Source organism: Natator depressus, chromosome 20 (assembly GCF_965152275.1).
Source record: "Natator depressus isolate rNatDep1 chromosome 20, rNatDep2.hap1, whole genome shotgun sequence".
In the NCBI taxonomy this organism is placed as follows: Eukaryota; Metazoa; Chordata; order Testudines; family Cheloniidae; genus Natator; species Natator depressus.
In genome coordinates, this window is record NC_134253.1 from 1,824,620 (window position 1) to 1,848,477 (window position 23,858).

Genomic DNA, 23,858 nt, shown 5'->3' on the forward strand with positions numbered 1-23,858 from the left:
TTTTTTTTTTTTTTTTTTAAGTATTCTTAATTATTCTTGGTATTCCTGCCCCTAGCAGGTATATGAAACCTGTTACTGCTCTAAGTAGTCTTTGTGGTAAGACAAAATACGATACTTTGGATTCCTAGGTTAATTTGGGGGCACTTTTAGTACATGGTACTTAACTGACCTTTAATCCAGTGTCCATGTGTATGTGTTACAAAGGCAGGGTGCATAATATTTTGGATAAACATCTTTGTGTTTTGAGTCCTCTGCTAATTGTAGCCACCCTGGTATCTTGGAAATAGTTTCTTTTTGTGAATGATTATAAATTACAAATTCAAAGATTTATTCTAGTGAAATGGTATTGTGTGTTGAATCACAAAGACTTCCATGTGCTTGATCAACAAGATTAAAATAGCTTGGTAAGGGACTACTTTACTCAAGAGCCAATTAGCCAGATGCTACTGTATAGCACGAATTATGTTGTTTAAGCTCAAGAGGGGGGAAAAAAAACAAACAAACCACCACTTGCTTGAAATCCTAGCATGGAAAATGGTAAAAATCCTTCTAAGTAGCAGACTTGTCCTTTAGGCTTCAGGATAGCAGAAGCAACTTTTGTAGCTTATTTAATAGATAACCCACGCAAAGCTTTCACCAGATAATTAGTCAATATTTAAACTATCAATCCTAGACTATTATCGTGGTATTCTTGAAAGAGACTATGGATGAGTATATATTTTTAAGTTTGTACTTCCTACAATAAAGGCATAAAGAAGCTTGAAAATATATCCCTGCTCATCTTGTTGTTCCATTTGGAAAATATTGTGGTTTTTTTAATTCTAAATTTCAGGCTACTTTAGAAACACTAATTTCTTTCTTTTTCGCATCCTATTTTATGTAATCAGCTAAGTGACTGCACAGCTTTGGGAATAGCTTAATTGCTGCAGAGCCAGAAAAAGAAGCAAAAAGTATTGTGTGTTTTTTTCCTTTGTAGGTCCTACATAATCTGTGGATTTAAATTTAATAATGGAGTAATTTAAAATCCAACAAATCAGATCTTAATTTATTTTTTAAGTTGTTTCTTACTGGCTTTAAAGGTTAATATTTGTTTTTATACAGATTTTATTGACATATACTATACCTAATGTCTTAGATGTTGGGATATCTTTTCTGACTAAATACACTATCCTTTGCAATTTTTTTTAACTTCTACTACCCTTTGGTTATTTTACCAGTCTTGGAATTTAAAGAGATGCTTCCACTTTGTTTTTAAAAACAAAAGTGATTTATCTAAGCCTTTCATGTAACTACCATGGTGCAATTTCCCTGCTGGTCAGTTATTTACAAGGCATCTGGTTGTGAATGTTGCACAACTTTTTGAAACTGAATATTAACATAAGCTGAAGTGGCTTCCGATCGTCCAAGTTATGTTTCCACCGTGGCAGTTTCATTTGATAATGTACTACTGAGTCCATCCTCGAGAATATAATGGCCAGCCATTTAATGCTTATCGGATTTATCAATGTCTATATTCCTTTGAACCGTTACTAGAGTATCATTATATGATATTGTCAGGCTTGGTAAAGAATAACTTATAATTGCTGATAAATGCCTTTGTTTTTTCCAAGACTTAATTACTGCAATTATTTTTATTTTCTCTTTGAAATGAAGACATAACTTACCTCACAGTTGGAGAGGATTACCTTTTGCAAAGCCCCCACGCCCCGACCCTGCTCCCTGGCAGGAGCTCCAGGCGGGTGGGACCAGGCAAGTCCCTGCACCCCAACCCCACTCCCCAGCAGGAGCGCCGGGTGGGCAGAGTGGGGCAAGTCCCAGTGCCCCGACCCAGCTCTCCTGCAGGAGCTTTGGGGGCGGGGGGCATGGAGGGGACTGCAGGCAGAAGGCGTGGTGGGGGGCTCCCATTTGCTTTGGCCCAGGTCCCCATAACCCCCTGACTTGCCTCTGTTCTGGTGTTCTAGATAAAATGTTGCTTCTGTATTTAAAATTGCCTGTGTTCTTTCACACACTACTCTGAATCACAGAAGCTGTTTTGTTTTCTAAAAAATAAATGTTGCATAAGACCTTACATTATAGTTATGTTCCTGAAAGGTCCTACAAAAATAGACTTCTGAGTACTAGTTCTGTGATCACAAGTGTGTACATATACCACGTTCCTTCTCCTGAGCAGGCATTATCTTGAAATCCACAGCAATTCCGTTCCTGCATTTCCAGCAGCAGGATCCTTGTATCGTTTACAGTGTACTCCTGTTCACAGCCAGGGAGCGCAGGCAGGAGGGTGGGGAAATGAAACTTACACGTACTCGTACGATCCAGAGCACATCTGTTTTGAACATTGAGGGTGTTTCTACAAGCAATAATTTTCCTAAGTAAGAAAAAGTTGAGCTGGTTCCCTTGTTCTATCTAAATATTGAAGATTTAGTCCTTCACTACATTTCCTGGCTTTTGTGGGGATCTCATTTTATTTTCTGAATTTCGTTTGACACACACCAAGTTTAATGGGTCGGGTGTGGCTTCAGGCAACAGAGCCTAACCAGTTGCGTTATTTAATTCCAAGAGCTGAAGGCAGTGAGACAGGAGTTTGTATTCCTTCCTTTCTTCCTTCCAAGAGCTTTGCTGACAGGTAAAAGGGCTCTCTTACGCATGCAGCTTTCAAAATACCCTGAGCCTTTATTGTATTCTAGCAGCTTCCTCTGTATCTCGGAGCTTATGTCTCGTGTTGTAAAAAGTACATTTGGGTTCTGTGACTAGAAGTAAAAAGGGTTTTGAACACTTGTATAGTCTAGCTTGTAAAGTTTTAGTTATAGCACATACTTCATTTATAAATTGAATACATTTGTATAAGCACCTGTGTTGTAGGAATAACGTTCAGTTGGCCAGTGTTACTCGTTTCTCGTATTATGTTAGTGTTGCTGTGTTCTCTAGATGTGTAAACCATATCCCAGGAATGTCTTTAGCATACATGCCTAAGCAGGGGTTTACTGTCAGCTCGTCACTGAGTTTTTACATTTCCTTCTGAATGTGGCTGTAAGGTTTTAGTGGGGCCAGCTGGCTCAGCAGAGTTGTGCCCATTTACGGTAGCAGAGAATTCCTTATTATTCTCTTTTTTTTTGTACCTTGTTCTTTGTTTCGCCTGTCACGCCTGACTGTGGTGACTGCTATCAAGGCTCCTGGACTAATTAATGGGAGCAAGTACAATAACGTAGGTGACCTCTTCAGTTCTTCAATTTAAAAACAATGCAGTGCAGAGAGAACTATTCCTGCTTTAGTCAGTTGCTGTCCTGTTCTTTTGCTGAAATAAACCAACAGAATCTATGGGTGTGGTGAGAGAAAAAACAAAGCAAAGTAATGTTGTGCCTTGCTCAAATTGAATATGCTAACACTACTTTATCTCCATGCTAGTATCCGTTTAGACAGCTGTTTTTATAATGGGTTATAAATTGGCCCTAATGCTTTTGTGCTTCAATAAAATTGTCTTGTAAAGGCTACACTAACTCTGAATTCCAGTACTGCAAGATTGCTGAAACGCAAGGCAAAGTCTTTAGAGACCTTGCTGCTTTGTGTTTAGATTTATTTATTTTTAACTGGAAGTTTTACAGTGCCCTCTAAGCAACATAAATTTTATTTTTAAAAAGCATTGCCCAGAAGAGCCCAGTACCCTATGAGAGTTCCTGTACAGACATGGCTAATACAGCAGGAGTTTTCTAACTTAATTCCTTTCTTGGTTTTTTGGTTTTTTTTTTTTTTTTTTTTTTTACTTTCAGAATCTGTGAAAAGGACAATGTGAGCTGCTATCTTCGGGCATCCTGATAAGTTGGTGTTGAGAGGAAGGAGCCTAGAGTGCTTTGCTGTTCAGTCAGCAGATTTCTCTAGCTCCCATTTGCCATCCCCGCCAGATATTTGCCATTCCCGTTTGATACGAGACAACGTGTGACTTGCAGCTGTCAGCCACATCATTCAAGGGAGAGAACTATTTTCCCCCCTCATATAATTAATTGACCATAAAAACAAATACGCAGGGATGTCTAAGAAACAAAATCAGAAAGGTAAGATTACATGTGAATGAGGTGTGCTTGGCTGGATCATGCATCAGTTAATAAGGTTATTGGTTCTGAAGTGATCAGTTTGGAAAAACTTTGACAGCTTTGGAGGATAATTGCTCTCCCCCTCCCCTTCCAAATCTGATAACATAACTTGTCAGCTTGTCCCCACTACTTCAGTGTACTCCATATAGTTAATGCTTTTGTCTTGCTTCCATTAACACTTCAGTTGTTCATCCAGATAGCATCTGATTCCAGGCCATTCCAGTGCAGCGTGAACGTTGCACTGTATTTGCAATCAGCCTGTATAGAAATAAGATCAGAGAATTGGATTGATAGTTGTGATCTTCTAGAACCAAAATAATCTCTTGTGGGGACACTGTTGCTGTTGCATGTGTGAGTTTGAATAGATGTCCATATCACGCAATGGACTTGATGAAGTTATGGGCATTCTGTGGTCCATTAGCATTTTGTATGATCATTCTTTCACTCCAGAAGCGATGACCAAGTTTGCTTCCTTTCAGAAGTGGTGTGGTGGTGTCTTTGTCACGTGCTCTGTGTGCAGTTAAAATACTCGTGAAGAATGACTATACGTGCATAATAACATCTCAGAGTTAAAGGGATACTGTCAAGTTGGAATCTAGTCCTTTTAAAAAATATATATTAAAATTCATCTCAGGTACTACACCTGCCTCCAAGTAGTCCTGACAGTTTTTGTCTTTAAAATTGCTGCCCTATTTTTTTGAAATGTTTCTCTTTTCTTGCTCTGTGAAAGACAACAGGGAAACGGTGGGACTGACAAGCTACAGCATGCTGTCAAATGCACAAAGTAAACAAGCTGAAATCCTAGAGGAACATAACTTTGTCTCTAATCTGTTTCAGTCGTAACAATCTTAGGCCCTGATCCTGCAGTGGGATGCACACAGGCAAACCTCTGTGTCTGCATAAAGGAAATGGAGTTCCGTGCAATTGCAGGGTCCATCTGCACGCAGAACGTTGCAGGAACAGGGTCTTAGGGTTACAAGTGAAGATGTTTGGACAGAGGTCTGATTTTTATTTGTATTTTTTAAGTTGAATGACCCTTCCAATATTTCTGCTATTTTTTCCAGCTTCTTGCATAAGTGTTTAGACCAAATTCTAGACAAAAGTTTTTGTCCATGTTAGAGCTAACAAAAGCTTCTGGGTTGATGACAGGATAAACTGATGTCCTCTCTCCAAAGAAGTGGCAGTGACTGTGCAAGTTTCCTCATATGTCGTTGTAAGACACTCTTCCCCTTGCCCTAGGGATCACTTCTGGGAGTGGGAAAGTAGTTTGGTCTCCATGCCAAAATTCAGAGACTAGGCTAGATGGCCTAAGTTTGTGTGGGTTTTTCGTGAGCCTACTATTTATAATTCTACGTGGATTCGGTCATCAGCTGGAATTTTAAACAAGGGCACCACTTGTGATTGTGGATTGTGGCTGTGGGCACCTACCCACTAGGAACTAGTTTGAAACCGCCTAGTTGTTTTATAGATATTGAACAGATGCCAGATGATGTGTGAGGCCACCTTTTGGTCACCAATTCCCTGAACTGGATTCAAACCAGAGACCATTTAAATATGAAGTCTTTGACATGGGGTCCAAAAGTACACTAAACATATGGACACTTCATCACTGTAGAGTAACCAACTGTACTTAAAAGACTTGCTCCCTGGCTGTGGCCCTCAAAGGTTATGGTTTGGTCTTTGAGATTCTGGCTTACATACCAAGCTTGATCCTACAGCAGAGTTTCCCATCCTGGCTGGATGCTCCTTGTTGCCAGCTGTTAGAGTGCAATGACAGATGTGGTCCACCCTATGAAAAAGTTTGACAACTTCTGACTTAGGCCTAAATGTTAGTTCTAGAGTATATGATTTCTCCAGGGTGTTTTAAATGCTAATACCGCCTTAATTATGGTCGCATTAGTAGGCTCTACTGTAATGTCTGGAAATAGATACCATAACGGAATAGTTTATACTAGTGAGTGACATCTCATTTGCAATGATTAGCACACTTGCCATCTTGCGATGGTATAGGTTTTTATTCCTGTAACTGGATTTGTTTGTATCCCGGAGAACAAAGGTCAGTGGAGAAATAGATGACTAACAGGCGCATGGTAAAGTCAGCGCTAATTTATGAAGATGTTAAAATCAGTTGGTGATAAGCTGGTGTGTTTTTGCTTTTTATATTTTAATGGATTTTTATACCACTCCCACAATTTATGGACGAGTGAACTCCTGCTCGTCTTCATTTGAGTGTATTATTGCAAAATAATGGTGCCAAAGAATTTTTACTCAGGGAAATGAAGCTTTTATTTGGTCTCTGAAATTTATATGAACCTACCTGGTTTTCCGATTAATTTACTGTTTTGCCTGAGCTGCCAATTTTAAACAAACAAAAAATTGGCAAAATTGAGTACCTGATTTATCCCTGACAAAGAAAATAAATATTAGCTTTATCATGGTGGTTGAAACCGATATTTGTTTTAATTAAAGCTCTGCTCCTACAAACACTTATGCAAGTACTTAATTTTGATCTTCTTGGGACTATTGTTCCCTATTAAATCTTTCTTTGAGACAATCTCTTTCGTGTACGTTATGAGGTTTGTTTGCTCTTTGTATCTCAAATGAATATTTATGAACAGAATCATACTGTGACCCCCACCACCATCCTGCTTCCTTACCGAGTCCAGATAAAAGTCTTTCTGGTGTGTTGGGCAACCTTCCTTGGGCACAACAGTCACTTAATACTTAATCTAGCATCCAGCTGTGCCTAGATTAGCTATGAGCCGAATGAAGTAGCTTTACAGTCTACACAGGCACTTTTGGGCCTGTCAGTCGTATCTGCCGCGCCGAACGACACTAAAATGGGGTTTTGTTGCCTACGTTTTTCATGGCTTTTGCACAACCTGTAGCACCCTGTAATAGCCACAAAATGTACACGAGTGCATTTCTTTCACAGACCACGGAAACATGCAAATAGCCATCTGGTTTAGTTTCACCCCCAGCTGTCCACACTTGATACTCTCACATCCTGTGTCCCAAAGTATGCCAGTTACCTCTAGCAAACCGATATTGCCTTGGGCACTGCTGGAGCTATTTGGCGTGGAGAGGTATTCAATATGTACATATAGGGTCGTTTAGAATAACAGGTACGTTGTTAGGTCCATTTCTTCTTTTGAATTAGCCATCGTCTTTTTTGCTTACATACTTTGACTCCTCATTGTAACTATTTAAGTAGCTTTGTTCCAGATAATAACTATTCCTGGTGGAAATAAACTTCCTCCTTTCTTCCTTTTCTCTCTAGTCCTTGCTTTCCTTGTTCTTGTGTCTGCCTTATGCCTGTCCTCTTTATTGTAGAAGATACACTGCCAGGGTAATTGTTAATTATTGAGACTTTTGGTGGATGGATTGGTAGCCAGTTTTATAGTTAAGGCTGTAATAAGATTGCGATTGTAAGCTTTGTAGATACCCTTCAGACTTTCTTTAAAAGAAATCCTTGTGATTTGAATCTTAGTAAATTTTCTGAACAGGTGAAGGAAATTCGTCAAGGAATTTTGGGTTTACAGCTAATCTTTCTCAAACCTTTTGCAAACTGTATTGTTTTGGAGAGAGGGTAGTTATAACTCAAATTGCTTGAACAATAGAACTTCAAAATATTGTTACATAAACGTTTAAGAACTTTGGGTAACACTTTCAAAAATGCCTAATGCCCATCTTTAAAAGTGACGTAGGCACTGAAGAGCCAAAGTGCCAATAACTTTCAGTGCGATTTAGACCAAGTGCCTTTAGTCACTTTTGAACATCAGATGTAGGCTCCTTAAGGCACTTACGCCCTTTTGACAAATTTACCTCTTATCTCTGAAACATCCTGTCAGTTTTCTAAGTATTTATTTTGACCTGACTTGTCTGCTGCCATAGAATCGTTTTGTCAATAAATATTTTAATGTGAGTGGATTTCACAATGAAAGCTTTTTACTTGAAGAAAGGAGTTCTTGTTCTCCAAGGATTTTCCTGGGAACTTCTAAACTGAAATGGTCTTCTGCTGGAAGGATCTGGTCCTTAAGTCAGGATTTATCTATAGAAGGACTCTGAGAGAGGTTAGCATTCTTGGGGAACATTACTGCATAGGATAATCTTGGATAACTTTAAAATGCTGTATTGAAATGATAGACATTCAGGGGCTGAAATACTGAGTCATGAATGATTTGACTACTAAATTTCACTGGTAGCAACAACACCGTATGATTAAACTGATGAACAGACTTGAAGAGAAAAATGCATCTGGAGATAGCAGAGGGGAATTAACCTAGCGAGATAGGGAGCGTGCCTGGGAAATGTATAAGGGAGCATTGGAAAGGGGCAAGGAAAGCAGTTATCTGTGAGAAACTTTAATTGTGGGGGCCTGCAGGTCCCTTACTGAATGTGGGAAGCCTGCTTCATTTGCCTATATGAGGAGCCCCCACTGGGTTTGTAGCAGGTGGTCATGTGGAGAGCCTACAGAGGAGTATTGGGGACACACCACGTACCTACAGAGGAGCAAAGGAATCTGGAACATACATGTGGACAGCAAGCAGGGATACAGGGTCAGAGTCAATAGAGATGTTTGAACCTGGACTGAAATTTTCAATTAGATCTTTAATTGTTTTGTTTTATAGCCGTAACTTAGTCAACCGAGATTTTAACTGCTTTGTTTAAAAAAACAAAATACCTGGCTAATGAAGGAATATTTTTATTCTTGGATATTTTGATGTATCTTTTCCCTCAAAAAAGCCACCTCTGCTTTATAAAAAAGCCTCAGTGAGAACTACTGAAAGATTTGTAAGAGGGGCTGTAACTATTTTTAATAACGCAGCAGTTTTGAAACCACATCATGGGTCCATCTGTTTCTCCTAATTGAAGCATCAGAGAGTAGAATTTTCCTCTGAACTACTCAGAAGGGTATTTTTAAAGTCTTTTGAAAGTTTGCATGCAAAGTATTGGCACATATTCACTTTGTATCTTTTGCATAATGCTGTATTGATTGTAACTTTTTACTGAAGGATCAGCACTGCCAAGAAACCACTGCACTGGAATGCAGTCCTAGAATCTCCATTTGAAATGTAGCTTCTTGAGTCCAGCTGTAGGACTGTATCTCGGTTACACCGCATGCTTCATTTAAACTTGTGACTAACTTATTCCCTATGGAGCTGCTTGGAGAGTCAAAGGGGAGGCTCTCAGGGGCGCTAACTGGCGGAGTAAATACTCTGGGTAGTTCAGTGGCTCTGCTGATTCATCGCTGCCTGCAATAATAGCGTCACTACTTGTGTTGCTGAGCTCTTTCCTTCACCTTCGTTTCCCAGCTGGCCCCCACTAATGCACGGCGCTCTGCTCTTTCCCGTGGGACGCCACTGCTTGGCATGCGAGCCAAAGGCGGATGTGTCAGTAAAGCTGCCGCTCTCTGGGCAGAGTTCAAAGTTTTTGCAGGAAATAGATAATCAGATTATGGGGGACTCCTATTAATTTTCTTTTGGTGACCTTCATTAGCAATATTTTTCAATTTATAAATCAAGACCACCTTTTAAACTGTCCATCCTGCGAATTTGAACGTGTGATCAGAATAATTCAGCAGAGTTCTTTCTGCCTCTGACATAGGCAGTAGATTCTGTAGCTCAGAACTTTGCTGGTAGCTTTGTTGATAATGCACAAGGGATAAAAGTTTCCAACGTCCTCCTCTGTCATTGATAGGAGTAAAAACTTGGCTTGTAAGTAAAGTCAACAGATTTGACATGAAGAGATGCTGCACAGAGAGGAAAGGTGGAGTAAGAAGTTGCTGGATATTTTTTTATACCATTACACTTTGTGTATTGGAGTATTAACAGCCTTGTCTTTAGAAAAGTAGCTGGAAATGTGCAGTTGTAATTTAATTTGCTGTCATTTTCCAGATGGGAACTACATGGGGTGAAGTGAAAATTCTGCTGGTTAAATTATGGTTTATTTCTTAGGTTTCAGCCAGCTGAAGGCAGCAAGGTTTTCCTTCTTCTCTTGGTGCATTACTTGCTAATTCAAAATGATGTGCAGGGCTTGGGTTAAAATTGCCAGCTGTGATTACTGTCACTTGTAAGTTGTAGAGAGCCAGTGACTGCTAAATTGAATCAGTTGGTAATAACTGGATGAGTAGTTAGAGATGCTTTGGAATGGTTTCCACCTGTCTCCTGGAAAGGAAGTGCTGTGCTCTTAAGGGCACTGTCTTCATACCATCAACTTTCCCTATGTCTTATTGGAGTTTTACCTTGAGACTAAACTGTCAGGTTTGAAATGTCTGGCTTTAGAGTCGAAATGCCGTCTTCGCATATTTGGGTAGGCCTCGGCTGTCTGCAATGGCTAACATTGTAGGCACTCTGGCAGCACTAATTAGCATACAGAGATTCTCTACCCTGTTTCTTCGTAGCTAGATTATTGGGGAGAACATGACACCTTTTAAAATATTATTTTTTTTTAGTGCTGTTCTCTTCCAACCCCTCAACCTCCAAATGAATGTGTGTCTCTACACTGGAAATGCAGCTTGCTAGCCAATTAAAAGCTCAGTGTATTCCTCAAGAAGAGGATTCCATTCCCATCTCACAGGTATCAAACTCAAGGATCCTGTAGCTGGCAGGTGTAATCTGCTCACCTGTGTAGGAATTCTTTGAATCACAACATGCAGAATTTCATGGTGGTAGACAATATAAGACTGTCAATCAGAGTTTTTAATTAAAATTTGATGAGCTGACAACCTTCAAATACAATGTTTCTTATTTCTGACTTTATAGAGGCCATATCCTACTTGGAGATGTATTTAAAATGTTGTTTGAGGAAAGTAAGTGATATTTTTGTCTAGATAGACTCCTTGTGTGCAGCTGCCACTTTTCCCCCCTGGCTGACAATACAGTGAGATCACAGCAGGGCCCTGGTGCTGTTAAAAATAACTTCCATAGAAACAGATTGAGGCCTCACGCCTGGATTTCTTTATCTGAGCAGGCTGTATGCAAGTGATTTGGGGTGGGAGGAGGCGTTTAAGATACAGGTTTATTAACCAACCTGTCTTTTAAAATCCTATCTTAGTGTTTTCATTTGTGTGAGAATAGATGTGTGCATGAAAAAGATGTTCTTGCCCAGGGACCACGAAGAAAGGTACAAGTTGCCATTTCAGAGCAAAAACCATGCAGGAGACTTTAACTTGCCTTCTCCACAACCTGAAATGCTGTGGTTAAGCTACACTTTGTAAACCTGATGTATATTCAGTCTTGGTAAAGTGTGAATTTTTATAATGTTGCTCTATACTTTTATTCTGGTGCTGTATGATCAGTGATGGAGGGGAAACAGTGCCCTCTCTCATGGTTAGAGCAGCAACGGGCAGTTAGGGGATCTGGGTGTGACAGGTTGAATCACAGAAACTACCTTGGGGCTGCCAACTGATGGGCCAAGACTACTTCTGCCCCTGCTTTCCCTGCCCTCCCAGCTTGGGACTCCAGCTCCCTGTCTTGCTGAGCCAGACATGCCAGTCTGCTCCAACACAAACCCAGGGTCTGAACCACGTGCCCCAAAGCTGCAGACTCAATGGAAAGCAACTTCAGAAGTGTTCCTGTCTTTAACACTCAGATGCCCAACTCTCAATGGGGTCTAAACCTAAATAAATCTGTTTTACCCTGTATAAGCTTTATACTAGGTAAAACAGATTTATTTGCGGTTTGGACCCCATTGAGAGTTGGGCATCTGAGTGTTAAAGACAGGAACACTTCTGAAGTTGCTTTCCATTGAGTCTGCAGCTTTGGGGCACGTGGTTCAGACCCTGGGTTTGTGTTGGAGCAGACTGGCATGTCTGGCTTAGCAAGACAGGGAGCTGGAGTCCCAAGCTGGGAGGGCAGGGAAAGCAGGGGCAGAAGTTGTCTTGGCACATCAGGTGGCAGCCCCAAGGGGGTTTCTGTGATCCAACCCGTCACACTGGGTTCTAGTCCCAACTTTGCCTTCGACTTGCTGTGTAACTTTGTGGAAGGTACTTCACATCCGTGGCTCCATTCACTTTTCTGTAAAACAGGAGCAATACTTGGACAAAGGTGGGAAGCACAGCAAGGTACTCTGCTAAAATTCACAAACAGCTATAAAAGTGGAGCACCACATATATCTGCTCTTTTAAAATAGACTTGTCGCATTGTGCCTTCTTAAAGCATGGTGTCTCGAGTCCTGGTGCCAGTGAAGCCGTGACAACTTTTGGTATTTAAGGCGTAGAGAATAGTTTTATGTAGCATTGTTTTGCAAGGAATTTTGAGATGTTAATTTCTGCACAGCTCTTCCGTGTCTTTCCGGGACCCCAGGAGGTGGTAGAAGATCAATGGTAAAGTAATACTATTTTTTAATATCTTTTTTAATCCACCTAATCCCATTGAGATAAATTCACCTTGTCCTAGGAAAATAGTGCTCAGTGATCATTCAGGTTTGGTCTTCTCTGCAATATCCACCATTGCCTTTTAATGATGGCTGTGATCCAGGAACAGCTGAAGAGAACTTGTAATTAGAGCAAATTCAAGTTGCTCTTAGCCTGCAGTAAAATTCCATTTCTTAAATAGCTTTTTATTTCATATTAGCTAAGGTTTTATGTGTTATCCCAGAGAGAGTGAGAGCAGTTACCACTGACCTGAAAAGCCACCGTGACTATAAATGTTTCACAGTTTAGCTGAAGTTTTATTGGGTGGGATTTCAAGCATCTTTGCTACATAATTCCCCATAGTCAGGCAGTTGCTAGGGTCTTTACTAGGACAGGCAGAAGAATCTGCCATTTGTCTGGAGCATGATTTTAGTCATTAGGCAGGGAACAGAAACCAAAGGGAGCTTTGTCCTCTTGCCTGCCTAACTGAAAAATTTATGCTACTTCTAACTGGGCTTTCGATGAGCTCTCATAAGAATGGGATCTAGGCAGAGTCTTGATGCCAGTGTTGACATAGTGTGCCGCACCAGGCAGTAGGTAATGGCACATGATCATCTACCGCAGGGCCAGAGGGTAACCAGACAAGCCATGTGAAGGAAGATTTTGACTAAGTATGTTCACCACTCTACCTTGTAGACAAGACAGGTCTCCATTTTCAGAACACGTTTGATGTAATCTACTGTAGCATCTATTAGCTATCAAGTAAAATGTTCTGAGCTATTACTTGGCCACAGTCCAGCAGTGAAAGTACTTCAGTTCCCAGAATTTCAGAAGTACTTTTCTATGAGAAAAATCTTTTCATTGACTGTGTCATGGTCTTGTAACGTCTGTCTTGACCAGGCAGGCTCTTTTAAGGAAAGTGTCATTTTTGTCCCAAGTGTTTTTGTGAGGATAGAAAGGCTAGAATTGTGTGACAAGCTAAAGAAATATCTGAACTTGTTCACAGCCTCTTCCAAGGATTCTGGAAATCAAGAGAATTCTTTTTTCAATCTTATGTTGTTGATGCTGGATCATTCTACATGCTAAAATTATGCTAGAAACTAGCATTTTTCTCACAATAGACACCCTATAAAATGAATTATAGTCCGTAAAGGGATTGTAAAAATGAGGGTAGGTTTCATTTTTATTCTCCTTCAATGAATCCAGGGCTAATGATCTTAGCCTACAAGTTAAAAGATTATTTTTCTAGCTGCTGTTGCCACAAACTGTGGAATCTGAAAATCCACCTGTGTTCTGATTTGTCACTGAGGACATTACACTCGTGAATTTGACTTCTAGTGGTGTTGCACAAGCCAGACTAGAACCCAGCTCAATCTCCCAGAGCTGTATTGTCTCTGCAGGGCTAATGGGAAATAAGGACTTGGCTTCATAGGTCAAGTGAGCAGCTATGGCGTCAGTGTGCACTGGAAGCAGACACGTTGAGTAAGGCGTTTAAACCTGGACAATCCGGGGCTGTTTGCCAATAAGGAATTGGAAATTGTATGTGTCTCCATCACTAACTTTTCTGACCCTATAAGAAGGCATTCTTTATTGTTGATTATAACCCTTTGAATGCTTAGCACTAAATATTTAGTGTGCTGCCTGCAGAGGATACTTCCTGTCAGGAATAACAGGAGATGGAGCATTGAACAACTGAAGCATAGCATAAGATTTAGACTGGACATCCCCCGTGTCTTTTACTAGTATAGAAACTCCTGCCTAGGCTGCTTGCTTAGTTCACTGCAGTGCATATTTCACTGTTGCCCACGCAAGACACACTGCCTGGTCTTTGAGGGATGGGATACTTTAAACACAGTGGTGCAGTCAGGCCGAGGCAGTTCAGGAGGGGGAGGAAAAGGGGTTACTTACCAAGTCGCGCTCTCTGCTTTGTCCTTGCAGAACTGGAGGAGTCATGTGGTTGGCCACAAACCTTTTTGAAACAGTATTTGAATGTTACAGGGCGCTCACAGATCCCTCAAGTCCTGCATTTTGCTGGTCAGGGTATATATATACCCTTCCCCTTGCTGTGCAGAGGCAACGTCGTGAAGATAGACAAGCAGCTATCTGCACTATTCTTTGCCTCACATCTGTGTTACATAAACAATCGTTTCATTACCTTGTGAGTCTTAGTGGGCTGTAGCTCCAGCACCCTGCTATGGATACAGACTAACATGGCTGCCACTCTGAAACCTGTCATTTGTTAACAAGGCGTTAAATGAAGATATTAGCGCTCCACATATGCAGAGAGTGTGAAGATTCTGTCTGTCTTCACCAATGCTCACTGCAAGAGTCTGGCTTGCTATCAGGTCCTTGCTTTAATTGTTGGTACTTTGGTTTCTTTTCCGTGTCACCTTTCGAAAGCTTGCGCACTGAGACACTGCTGCTGTAGATAATATGCCTTCTGGTTTTCCACTGGAGAGACTTTTTAGTTTGAAAGGGTCTATCGGTTGCATAAATATCATAGTGTTTATCTAACATTTCAGGTGCACTTAAGGAATGATATTGAATAGATAATTGAGAGCATTAGAGGGAGGGTTGAGTAGTGTGAGACATGCTTATGGAATGTCACCAAACCTGGCAATGTCTCTTGTGCTGTGGCTGATCGTAGTCTCAGTTGCATCCGATGAAGTGAGCTGTGGCTCACGAAAGCTTATGCTTAAATAAATTGGTTAGTCTCTAAGGTGCCACAAGTCCTCCTTTTCTTTTTGCGAATACAGACTAACACGGCTGCTACTCTGAAACCAGTCTCAGGAATGTGGTTTGAAATGAATGAGGATTACTGCACAGCTCTTACAGCTCTTGGTGTGTGTACAAAGAGAAAGCTGGGCAGGAAACAACTGTATTTGAATTTAAAATGGAAAGATACATATCTACTATGCTAACCTGTTTGTTGAATGCGGTTGGCTTTTCTTCTATATCAGCTCTGATGTGTGTGCCGTGCCATGCATTGGAGGAACTAATCACTGGAGTTGTCATAAGAGCAGACCAAGTGCTATGGAATGTTGCTAGAGTGGATTCTCTTTCTGATCTCTTCAGTGCAGCTGTTTAAAGAAGCCAGCGTTAATTTGTGTGATAAATAGTGGTATAATACGAGCATGGAACTAGACTTGCGATGACATCTTCCTTATTGATTTGCCTCTCTGGAGGAGACAAGGTTACGAACAAAGAAGCAATTTAGGTGGTTAGCATTGTCTCTGGAGTTTGTCACATCAAATCAATGGGATAGCTGCTGTGTGGTTTACGTTTCAACACTATGGAGATCTGGCCTAACTTATTCTGTACTAAATGACTCATATTCTATTTGTACGTGGAACTCAGGCTTTGGAAGAGAGCGTGTCTTCTCATGAGAGTAAGGTGTACATTGATATGGTGATAACATTTTTAATGGGAATCAGGATTTTATTAAGGGTAAGAGAAATGAGTAATTTAACTGCTGTCCCTTCTCTGATGCATTTCAGCCATATCAAGCCAGCTCAGAGCAAACAACCCCCTATAACAGGTGGCCAAACTTACTGATCCTTACAAGAGTCTTCAGAAGTCTGAGAGCCAGCGTGTGCCTGACGGGGCTTAGGGCTTCAGCCTTGCTCCTGCTGAAGCCCCAAACCCTGGCAGGTGTGCCCTGCTGGGCAGAAGCCCTGGGACTTCCTTCCCCGCTGGGCAGAAGCCCCTACCCAGCCACCCCGCTGCACGGCAGAGGTCCCAAGCTCCCCCCCAGTCTGGTAGGTGGAGAATGGGGGGCGGGGCTCCACAAGCCGCACTTCAACGGTAAAAGAGATGCAGTTGGGCCACCCCTGCTCTATAGGAACACTTGGAAGTGCGACCCTGCAATAACTAATGTATACAGCATGGATCAAGGAAAGGAAGTTCTCCAGGGTCCTTTACAAGAAATATTCAAACACGAGGGCTTAATCCATTGAGGAGGAACTGGATTCTAGACATGGGAATCCAGGTGAAGTCAGTACAGAATAGTTCTCAGTGAATTTTAACACCATGTGGGTGAACCCTACATTAACTGACATACAACGGTTAAAGCATTTACATCTGCATAGGTTGCACAGATGTAAATAGGTTGCATAGATGTAAATCTTCAGTGGCGTTACATAGGTATTGCCTGAGGGCAGGATCTGGCCTGAAGTCTTTAGCTGGTATTTTGGGTAGTCTGGCTTCATGTGAGATAATGAGGCTTTTATAGAGAAAACCACTGTAATAAATATGTAGATCCCAAACTACACAGTCTTCTAAATTAAGAGCAGTCTTATAATGAATTTGGTGCTTAGAAAGCCATTGTAATTCTTCAAATTGAACTGCAAAGCATTTTAAGGAAAAAAGTTTTTAAGATCCCAAATTTCTAATAAACTATGTGCAAATGGGATGACAAATACACTGGCATTTAGAAATAGCTGCTCTCCAGTTCCTTGATGATTCCCCTGGCAGTTTAATTTCACTCCAGCAAATATCCTCATGCCTAAAACAGAGTAGGGAGTGCTAGACAAACACATTTTTTTGAATTTTATGTTCTGTTTATACCTTGCGTTCATTAAATGTAAACTGATTTAAAGCAAGCACTGAGAGTAAGAAGGTTAGACGTAAAATCAGTGTATTGTAATCTGCTGTTCCAGGAGTGTGCAGCATGAATTCTTGGGGGGGAGGGGAATTCTTTGCAAAGAAGAGTTTGATAACATTGTTTTTTATCATCAACCAGCTTTTTTTCAGTGGTATGAACCATGAGACTGTTAAAGGTTTAACAGCAGGAAGTTAGTGGCTCTTGTCTCTGAGGCCTGGAAATCTGGGAAAATTTGCTCATGAGGCTGGAATGGGAAGAGAAACCAAGTGAGGCAGGATTTAACCATTCATCCGTATCCTTAATAAGTAGCTGCCCTATCCATCAAACATCGGTTCTGTCCAGTACTTCCTCCGTTTAAATGCTGCATCAGTGTCTGAGAATTAGCGAAGTCAATGTGGTGTCTCACCTTTCCCTCACATTCTCTAAATAACTCTCACGAGATTTTAAGTTAGCAACTTGGAATTCAGTTGAACTAAAACCTAGAGGCCAATGACTGACTTGAGTCCAGCTCTTCTAGCAGATTGTGCCTCACTCCTAAGTAGTGTTGCTCTTGAAAGATCCAGCCAGCAAAGCTGTCTGGCTGTGGAGATCTGTCTGAAGCTTCGCAACGAAATCAGCAGCCTTTTGGTACAGTGTGCTCTGGGTCAGTCCTTGTAGGGGATGAACTGCACATGAGCAAATCTCCTCTTTGAAAGCTTGCTTCATGCTTTAAAAAAAAAAAAAAAAAAGTCCCTGAAGATGCAAAGGTGGTGCTGGCTAGGGGAGGAAAGCGTAGTCTCACTTGGTCTCTGTGAAGTCTGACTTCCTCCAGAGCCCATGCAGCTGACACTTGAGTTGAAATAAAGCATTAGAGCACAGTTAATGTTTATTCTCTCCGAGACTAAATGCACTAAAATATATACATGAAATATGCAATATGAAAGTGGAACAAATTGATGAAACTACCTGTTCCCTGTCCACAGAAGACTTAGACCACTACATGTGGGCTCACATGCCAGTCATTCGTAGGGATGCATCTCGGTAAAATGGCAGGTTTTGCAGAATGACGTGACCCTTACTGGCTAGTGGGAACCAAATCTAGTGGAGATGAGACTGTGCTTTAATTGCTTGCCTGCAATAAAATCAGCTCCTTCGTAGCCAGACGCAAGTCATCTTTGTCAAGCTGGAGTCAACAGCAGCAAACTTGTTTTTTAGGTCTGCACTTTGAAGTGTCAGAGCTAGGGTAGAAGACATAAGAGTCCTGATGATGTTTGTTTCCAGCATAGAGTGGAGAAGTAGAAATGTTTTCAGGATAATTGATTGATGGAAGGCAGAAAATAAGCATTTAATTGGAAGTTATAGTAGCACTTAACAGAAGCTATTGATGTTTATGGAAGTGTTTGCAGTTTGTATTTTCAGGTAAGTGAAATTGCTAAATACAGAGCAAAGGCTATGGTGATGAGGTTACTGGTAGTTCCTTATTACGGAGCCCAATAAAAGCACATTGTCCTAAGATTAGCACAGAAAGACAAAAGATGCATTGAGCTGCTTGGATTAACTTAATAGTGCGTCAGACCAACCCTGTTGGTGGTTAAAGTCGCTGGCTTGCTGCTTTTTTCTTTATTTCAGTTGGCCTGGAGCTGAGGAATGAATCAGAATTTCAATGACTTGTTAAAGGCTGTAATACAAACTGCAGTTCACTATACATTTAAAAAAGGAGTACTTGTGGCACCTTAGAGACTAACAAATTTATTTGAGCATAAGCTTTTGTGAGCTACAGCACGCATCCGATGAAGTGAGCTGTAGCTCACGAAAGCTTATGCTCAAATAAATTGGTTAGTCTCTAAGGTGCCCCAAGTCCTCCTTTTCTTTTTGCGGATACAGACTAACACAGCTGCTACTCTGAAACCTGTACGTTTAGTTAAAGTTGTAGCCAACTGAAATAGTTTGCTTTTTTAACATTAGATCATTTTAATTTTTTCAGTAAAGTGAAACATTTCTCCTTTTTTAAAATAATTTTGTACCTGGGGCAAGGCAGGGAGCAATCTTTGGCTTGATGCTTTGGGCATTGAAAAGGGTTTATTTAGCAAAATTCATTTTAGGAAAATGTTACCAAAGAACAACAGGTGCCAACTTAACTGTTGTTGGAAGCCCATGTTCTTTGTTGCATGAAGAAAATGTACTGTTCATGATAGCCAGTCCACAGGCAATTCCTAATTTGGCTGAGTGTTCCAGATGTTAGAGCTGTTCTTATTGGTGGTAGGATGGAGGTACCTTCAGCACTGCTCCTGTTCGCATGCTTACGTGATGAGATTAAAATTGGCCTGTCTGGGTTTGTGAGGACACAACTAAGCAGCCAAGTCGGCCACATCAGGGTGCAAAACTATACGGAGGGCCGGGTAGGGAAGGCTGTGCCTCCCCAAACAGATTGGCCCCCGCCCCCTATCTGCCTCCTCCACTTCCAGCCCCCTGACTGTCCCTCTCAGAACTCCCCCATCCACCCCCCCCCCGCTCCCTGTCCCCTGACTGCCCCCCAAGATCCTTATCCACACCCCTGCCCCCTGACAGGCCCTCCGGGACTCCCACAGCCTATCCGACTGCCCCCCAAGATCCTTATCCACACCCCTGCCCCCTGACAGGCCCCCCGGGACTCCCACAGCCTATCCAACTGCCCCCTGACTGCACCCCCCAGAACCTCCACCACATCCAACTGCACCCTGCTCCCTGTCCCCTAACCGCCCCCCTAGGATCCCCTGCCCCTTATCCAGCCCCTCCCACCCCATCCCACTCCCTTACCATGCAGCTGAGAGCAGCAGGAGCTCGCAGCCCCACCGCCCAGCCAGAACGAGCCACACTGTCCGCGTGGCTGCAGGGGAGGGGGGAGAGCGGGAGTTAGCCTCCCCCAGACGGGAGCTCAAGGGCCGGGCAGGAGGGTCCCGCGGGCCGTAGTTTGACCACCTCTGAGCCAAGGCTATCTTCCCACTGACCTTATCGCTTTGGTTGACCCTACAATGGCTTTTCATTCCAGACAGGATCATTTGGAGACCCTTAGATTTGTCCCACTGACTCTTTGGTTGCAAGGTAGGGTCTCGTGTGCCAGATGGATGTGCTATTGCCGTGTGGTCTGAGGTTAGGCTATAATGTATCTGAGTCCGTGCTGCTATTCGTCCTCATTGATTGCATGATAGAAGTAGCCAGTTAATATTGTATTTTCGCAGGTGATAAAGTAAGAGCGATCATTCTGGGTCAGACCAATGGTCCATCTAGCCCAGTATCTTGACAGTGGCCAGTACCAGAGCTTTAAGGGATTGTACAGAACAGGGCAGTTGGAGTGATCCACCCCCTCTTCTCCTCCAGGCTTCTGTATGCCCTGAGCATAAAGTTGCATCCTTGACCATTTTGGCTAACAGCCACTGATGGACCTGTCCTCCATGAACTTACCCAGGTCTCTTTTGAACACAGTTATATTTTTGGCCTTTACAACATCCCCTGGCAACACGTTCCACTGGTTAATAGTGCGTTGTGTGAAAAAAGGTTTGTATGAAACCTGCTGCCTATTAATTTCACTCGGTGGCCCCTGGCTTTTGTATTGTGGAAAAGGGTAAATAACCCTTCCCTAGTCACTTTTTCCACAACATCCATGATTTTACAGACCTCTGTGGTATCCCACCTTAGTCGTCTCTTTTCTTACCTGACCAGCCCTAATCTTTTTAATCTCTTCTCTCACAGAGGCCATTCCATACCCTTGATCATCTCTGTTGCCCTCTTCTGAACCTTTCCCAGCTCACTAGATCCTTTTTGGGATGGGGTAACCAGAAGTGGACCTAGTATTCCAGGTGTGGGCGTACCATGGATTTATATAGTGGCCTTATGATATCTTCTCTCTCATTTTCTATCCCTTTCCTAGTCGTCCCTAACATTCTGTTAGCCTTTTCCTTAGCTGCTGCACGTTCAGCAGAAGCTTCAGAAAACTGTCTCCTGCTTTCCGCTCCAAGGCAAACATCTGAGCTACCCTGTTGCCTTAGGTTATTCTGAATGTCTCTTCCTGATGTCCACCATTGTCAGCACAGCCTTTCACTGTCTTTACAGATCCAACAGGGTTTATTTTCGATGTGCAGTCCAACACCGTGATGGCCCAAGGAGGAACCTTTGAAAACATGAAGGAGAAGGTAAGTGTTACTATGGGCAATTCTGTAGCTTTTCTTTGGCAGTGGAAGTGCTAGTGAAAGTGCATCTCTTAGCTGTTAACTCAGACATGGGGAAAACATTCACTGACTAAAGTTTTTTGTTTTGACAGTTTCACTCTCCAAGATGCTTTGTCCTGGCCTATTAAAACCATGTCTAAGTGATCCTATGTTCCATACAGTATAATACCCTTTGATGCAAGCTTAGCAGTTACCGTGATGGTACAAAGAAGGTAAGCAAGTGACAGAGATGTGACTCCTTGTTCCTCTCTTCCAGATCAGTGCAGTGCGTGCGGTGGTCCCCAACAGGAGCAACAATGAAATCATCCTGGTGCTACAGCACTTTGATAACTGTGTGGATAGAACAGTGCAGGCCTTTATGGAAGGTAACAATCTCTAGTTTCATGATCTTGGTAACTGCGCTTTAGCTACAATGTTTATTGTGGGTTTCATTTCGAAATAGCATGTCTTTTCAGCAGGTACTGTACAGCTTTCAGGAAAGGGCCATACGCTTTTTTTATACAGTATGTATACTTTGTGACTGGGGACTCTCTCAGATCTTCTTTGCAAAGCATCCAAGTGCAGACGCTTTCCTGGAAGACAATCCAAAGATGGTCCTCTTGGCCTTCCCGTAATTTTATTCAGAATCCGCCCCATTAGGTTTTAAGAGGGGAAAAAAAGACCATTACTTTGTACCAGGAGATACCAAGTACTTAACCATTGTATTTCTTGCTCATGTGCACAAGAAAAGGAATGTCTGCATCAACCTTAGGGTAGTTCTCTCCTCCCTTTTGAAACATGGATCACAGCTCATGTATCGGGATCAGGTGGCATATTGCATCAGATCGAGTTCCTACCTTGTAGGACAGGAGGTGTTCACCAATGAAACTGTCTTTTTGCACTTCTTGTCTGTTTCTTGTACTAACCCTCGCTCGCAACACGGTGCTTTGCCTCTGGCTAAGAGTACATATGGGTTGTGCAGCTACTCCTAATGCCTGGAACAACTTTATAGAATTGTCCTTGGCGGGAGAGAGCCGTATAAACCCTCTGATCTGGACTGAACCCCTGTTTAGTCCAAGTTCCAATACAGCCAAAGTCTTTAGCATGGCCGTGCCAATAGGGGGTTTGTTACCTGGAAGCAACCAGCACAGAATGTTATACGGAGGAGTTATTCTGATCAGTGGGACATTCCTAAACCAAAAATGAAACCGATCCTTTCATTTCACCAGCTAAGAGAATTGAAACTTAATTTCTTTACGTCATTAGCTGCAGGACACATTCCAGCGGGCCCTAGGTATGGAGACTCTCTGATTTTTGTATGGCACGGGTGTAGGAGAGTGTGAAGCATTTTCCAGTGCTTATCTTAAGTTTCATTTCAGGAAATGCCAGCGAAGTATTGAAAGAATGGACAATAACGGGCAAGAAAAAGGTAACCTTTAAAATGTGCTTTAACTTACTTTGCTAGGGTCTATATCACCCTGGCATTTTCTTCTTTAAAGGCTCCAGGGCATGTTAGAGACCCAGCATCCTTTATAATTCCATGCTAAATCATGAAGAACAAGGAAAGAAAACCCAGGGCAAATATATATAGATTGCTGTGGGCAGAATTGCCTCACATGAAGTAGTCACCAGTCCGGCTAGTCTAACTCACAGCTGAGGTGAAATGCTTTATCTGATGACTTCAAAAGAAGGTTTGAAACCCTCCCCCCCCCCCCCAAAAAAAAAAAAACACCACCATCATGTAATTAGTTCAGTTCTGCAGTGTAATATTGATGACACTGCCTTGCAGAATCACCATGAAAATTTACTACCTTGGCCACAAATTCTCCTCCCCTGCTCTTTGCCATGATGATGAAAACACTGCTACGTGCTGGTTTTCCTCCCTCCCACCCCCGCCACGCTGCGAGGCTCTCGTCTTCAGTGGGAGAAGGTGTCATTCACTTTCCGTGTGTTCAGCCTCTTTTGTGTGTCCCGTCATGACCCCTTGGAGCTCAGCAGCCTCTATTTCCTGAAGCCTCTGCTTTGATGCCCTTTTTCTTTGCAACGCATGTTTTGCTCGTTGACTGTTTTGCCTGCTAGTGTGTTCAGAGCCCTACACAAACAGATAACTTAGGCTGTTTTCACTTATTTTTTCAGTCATTAATGCCATCATATCGAAGTACACTGCAGTATAAGAATTTAAGCGATAATCATACCAAACTACTCTCTCTAAATAACCAACAAGCACTGAGGTGCAAAACAAAATACTATAGCTCCGACGGGCAAAAAGTGTAGGAGAGGTGGGGGAAGAGAGAGGGAGTGTGTGAGGGGTCCCATCCAAGGGCTGACGGTGGGTAGAGCAGCCTCAAGCAACCTCAAGGGTTCAGTCGGCGTGGGCTGAGGCAGGGAATATGGTATCCCCTCATGGGTGACCGTCACCCAGCAGGATTAACCGTGAGGAGGTCGTCTGGAATGTCACTGCTGTGTAACTGATAGGAAAGGCAGCATTTGTCCGGTAACGGGGGCATGGCTTCCCCCACGCCCCACTGCAGGGGGAGAGTGCGCTCCCACCTCATTAATACCAGGATATCTCTTCTCATTGTTGAATAAATCCCTCCTGCAGTTATGGGACCAAAAGCTGGGATTGGCTGAAAAAGCGTTTAATTCAGCGA

General features: G+C 42.3%; 1 protein-coding gene across 6 annotated transcripts in view; it reads left to right on the forward strand.

The window, feature by feature from the left end:
- Positions 1–23,858, forward strand: part of SPATS2 (spermatogenesis associated serine rich 2) — a 44,046-nt gene that overhangs the window by 5,769 nt on the left and 14,419 nt on the right. For 3 of the 6 annotated variants that reach the window (XM_074934983.1, XM_074934982.1, XM_074934987.1), the window contains exons 1-4: positions 20,425–20,557; positions 21,113–21,192; positions 21,485–21,593; positions 22,587–22,636. In XM_074934983.1, coding sequence (XP_074791084.1) covers positions 20,440–20,557; positions 21,113–21,192; positions 21,485–21,593; positions 22,587–22,636 — 357 coding nt within the window. In that variant the 5' untranslated portion in view covers positions 20,425–20,439. Of the gene's footprint in view, positions 1–3,768; positions 4,047–20,424; positions 20,558–21,112; positions 21,193–21,484; positions 21,594–22,586; positions 22,637–23,858 lie in introns of those variants that run through there. The other 3 variants (XM_074934985.1, XM_074934986.1, XM_074934984.1) reach the window with 2 other exon arrangements.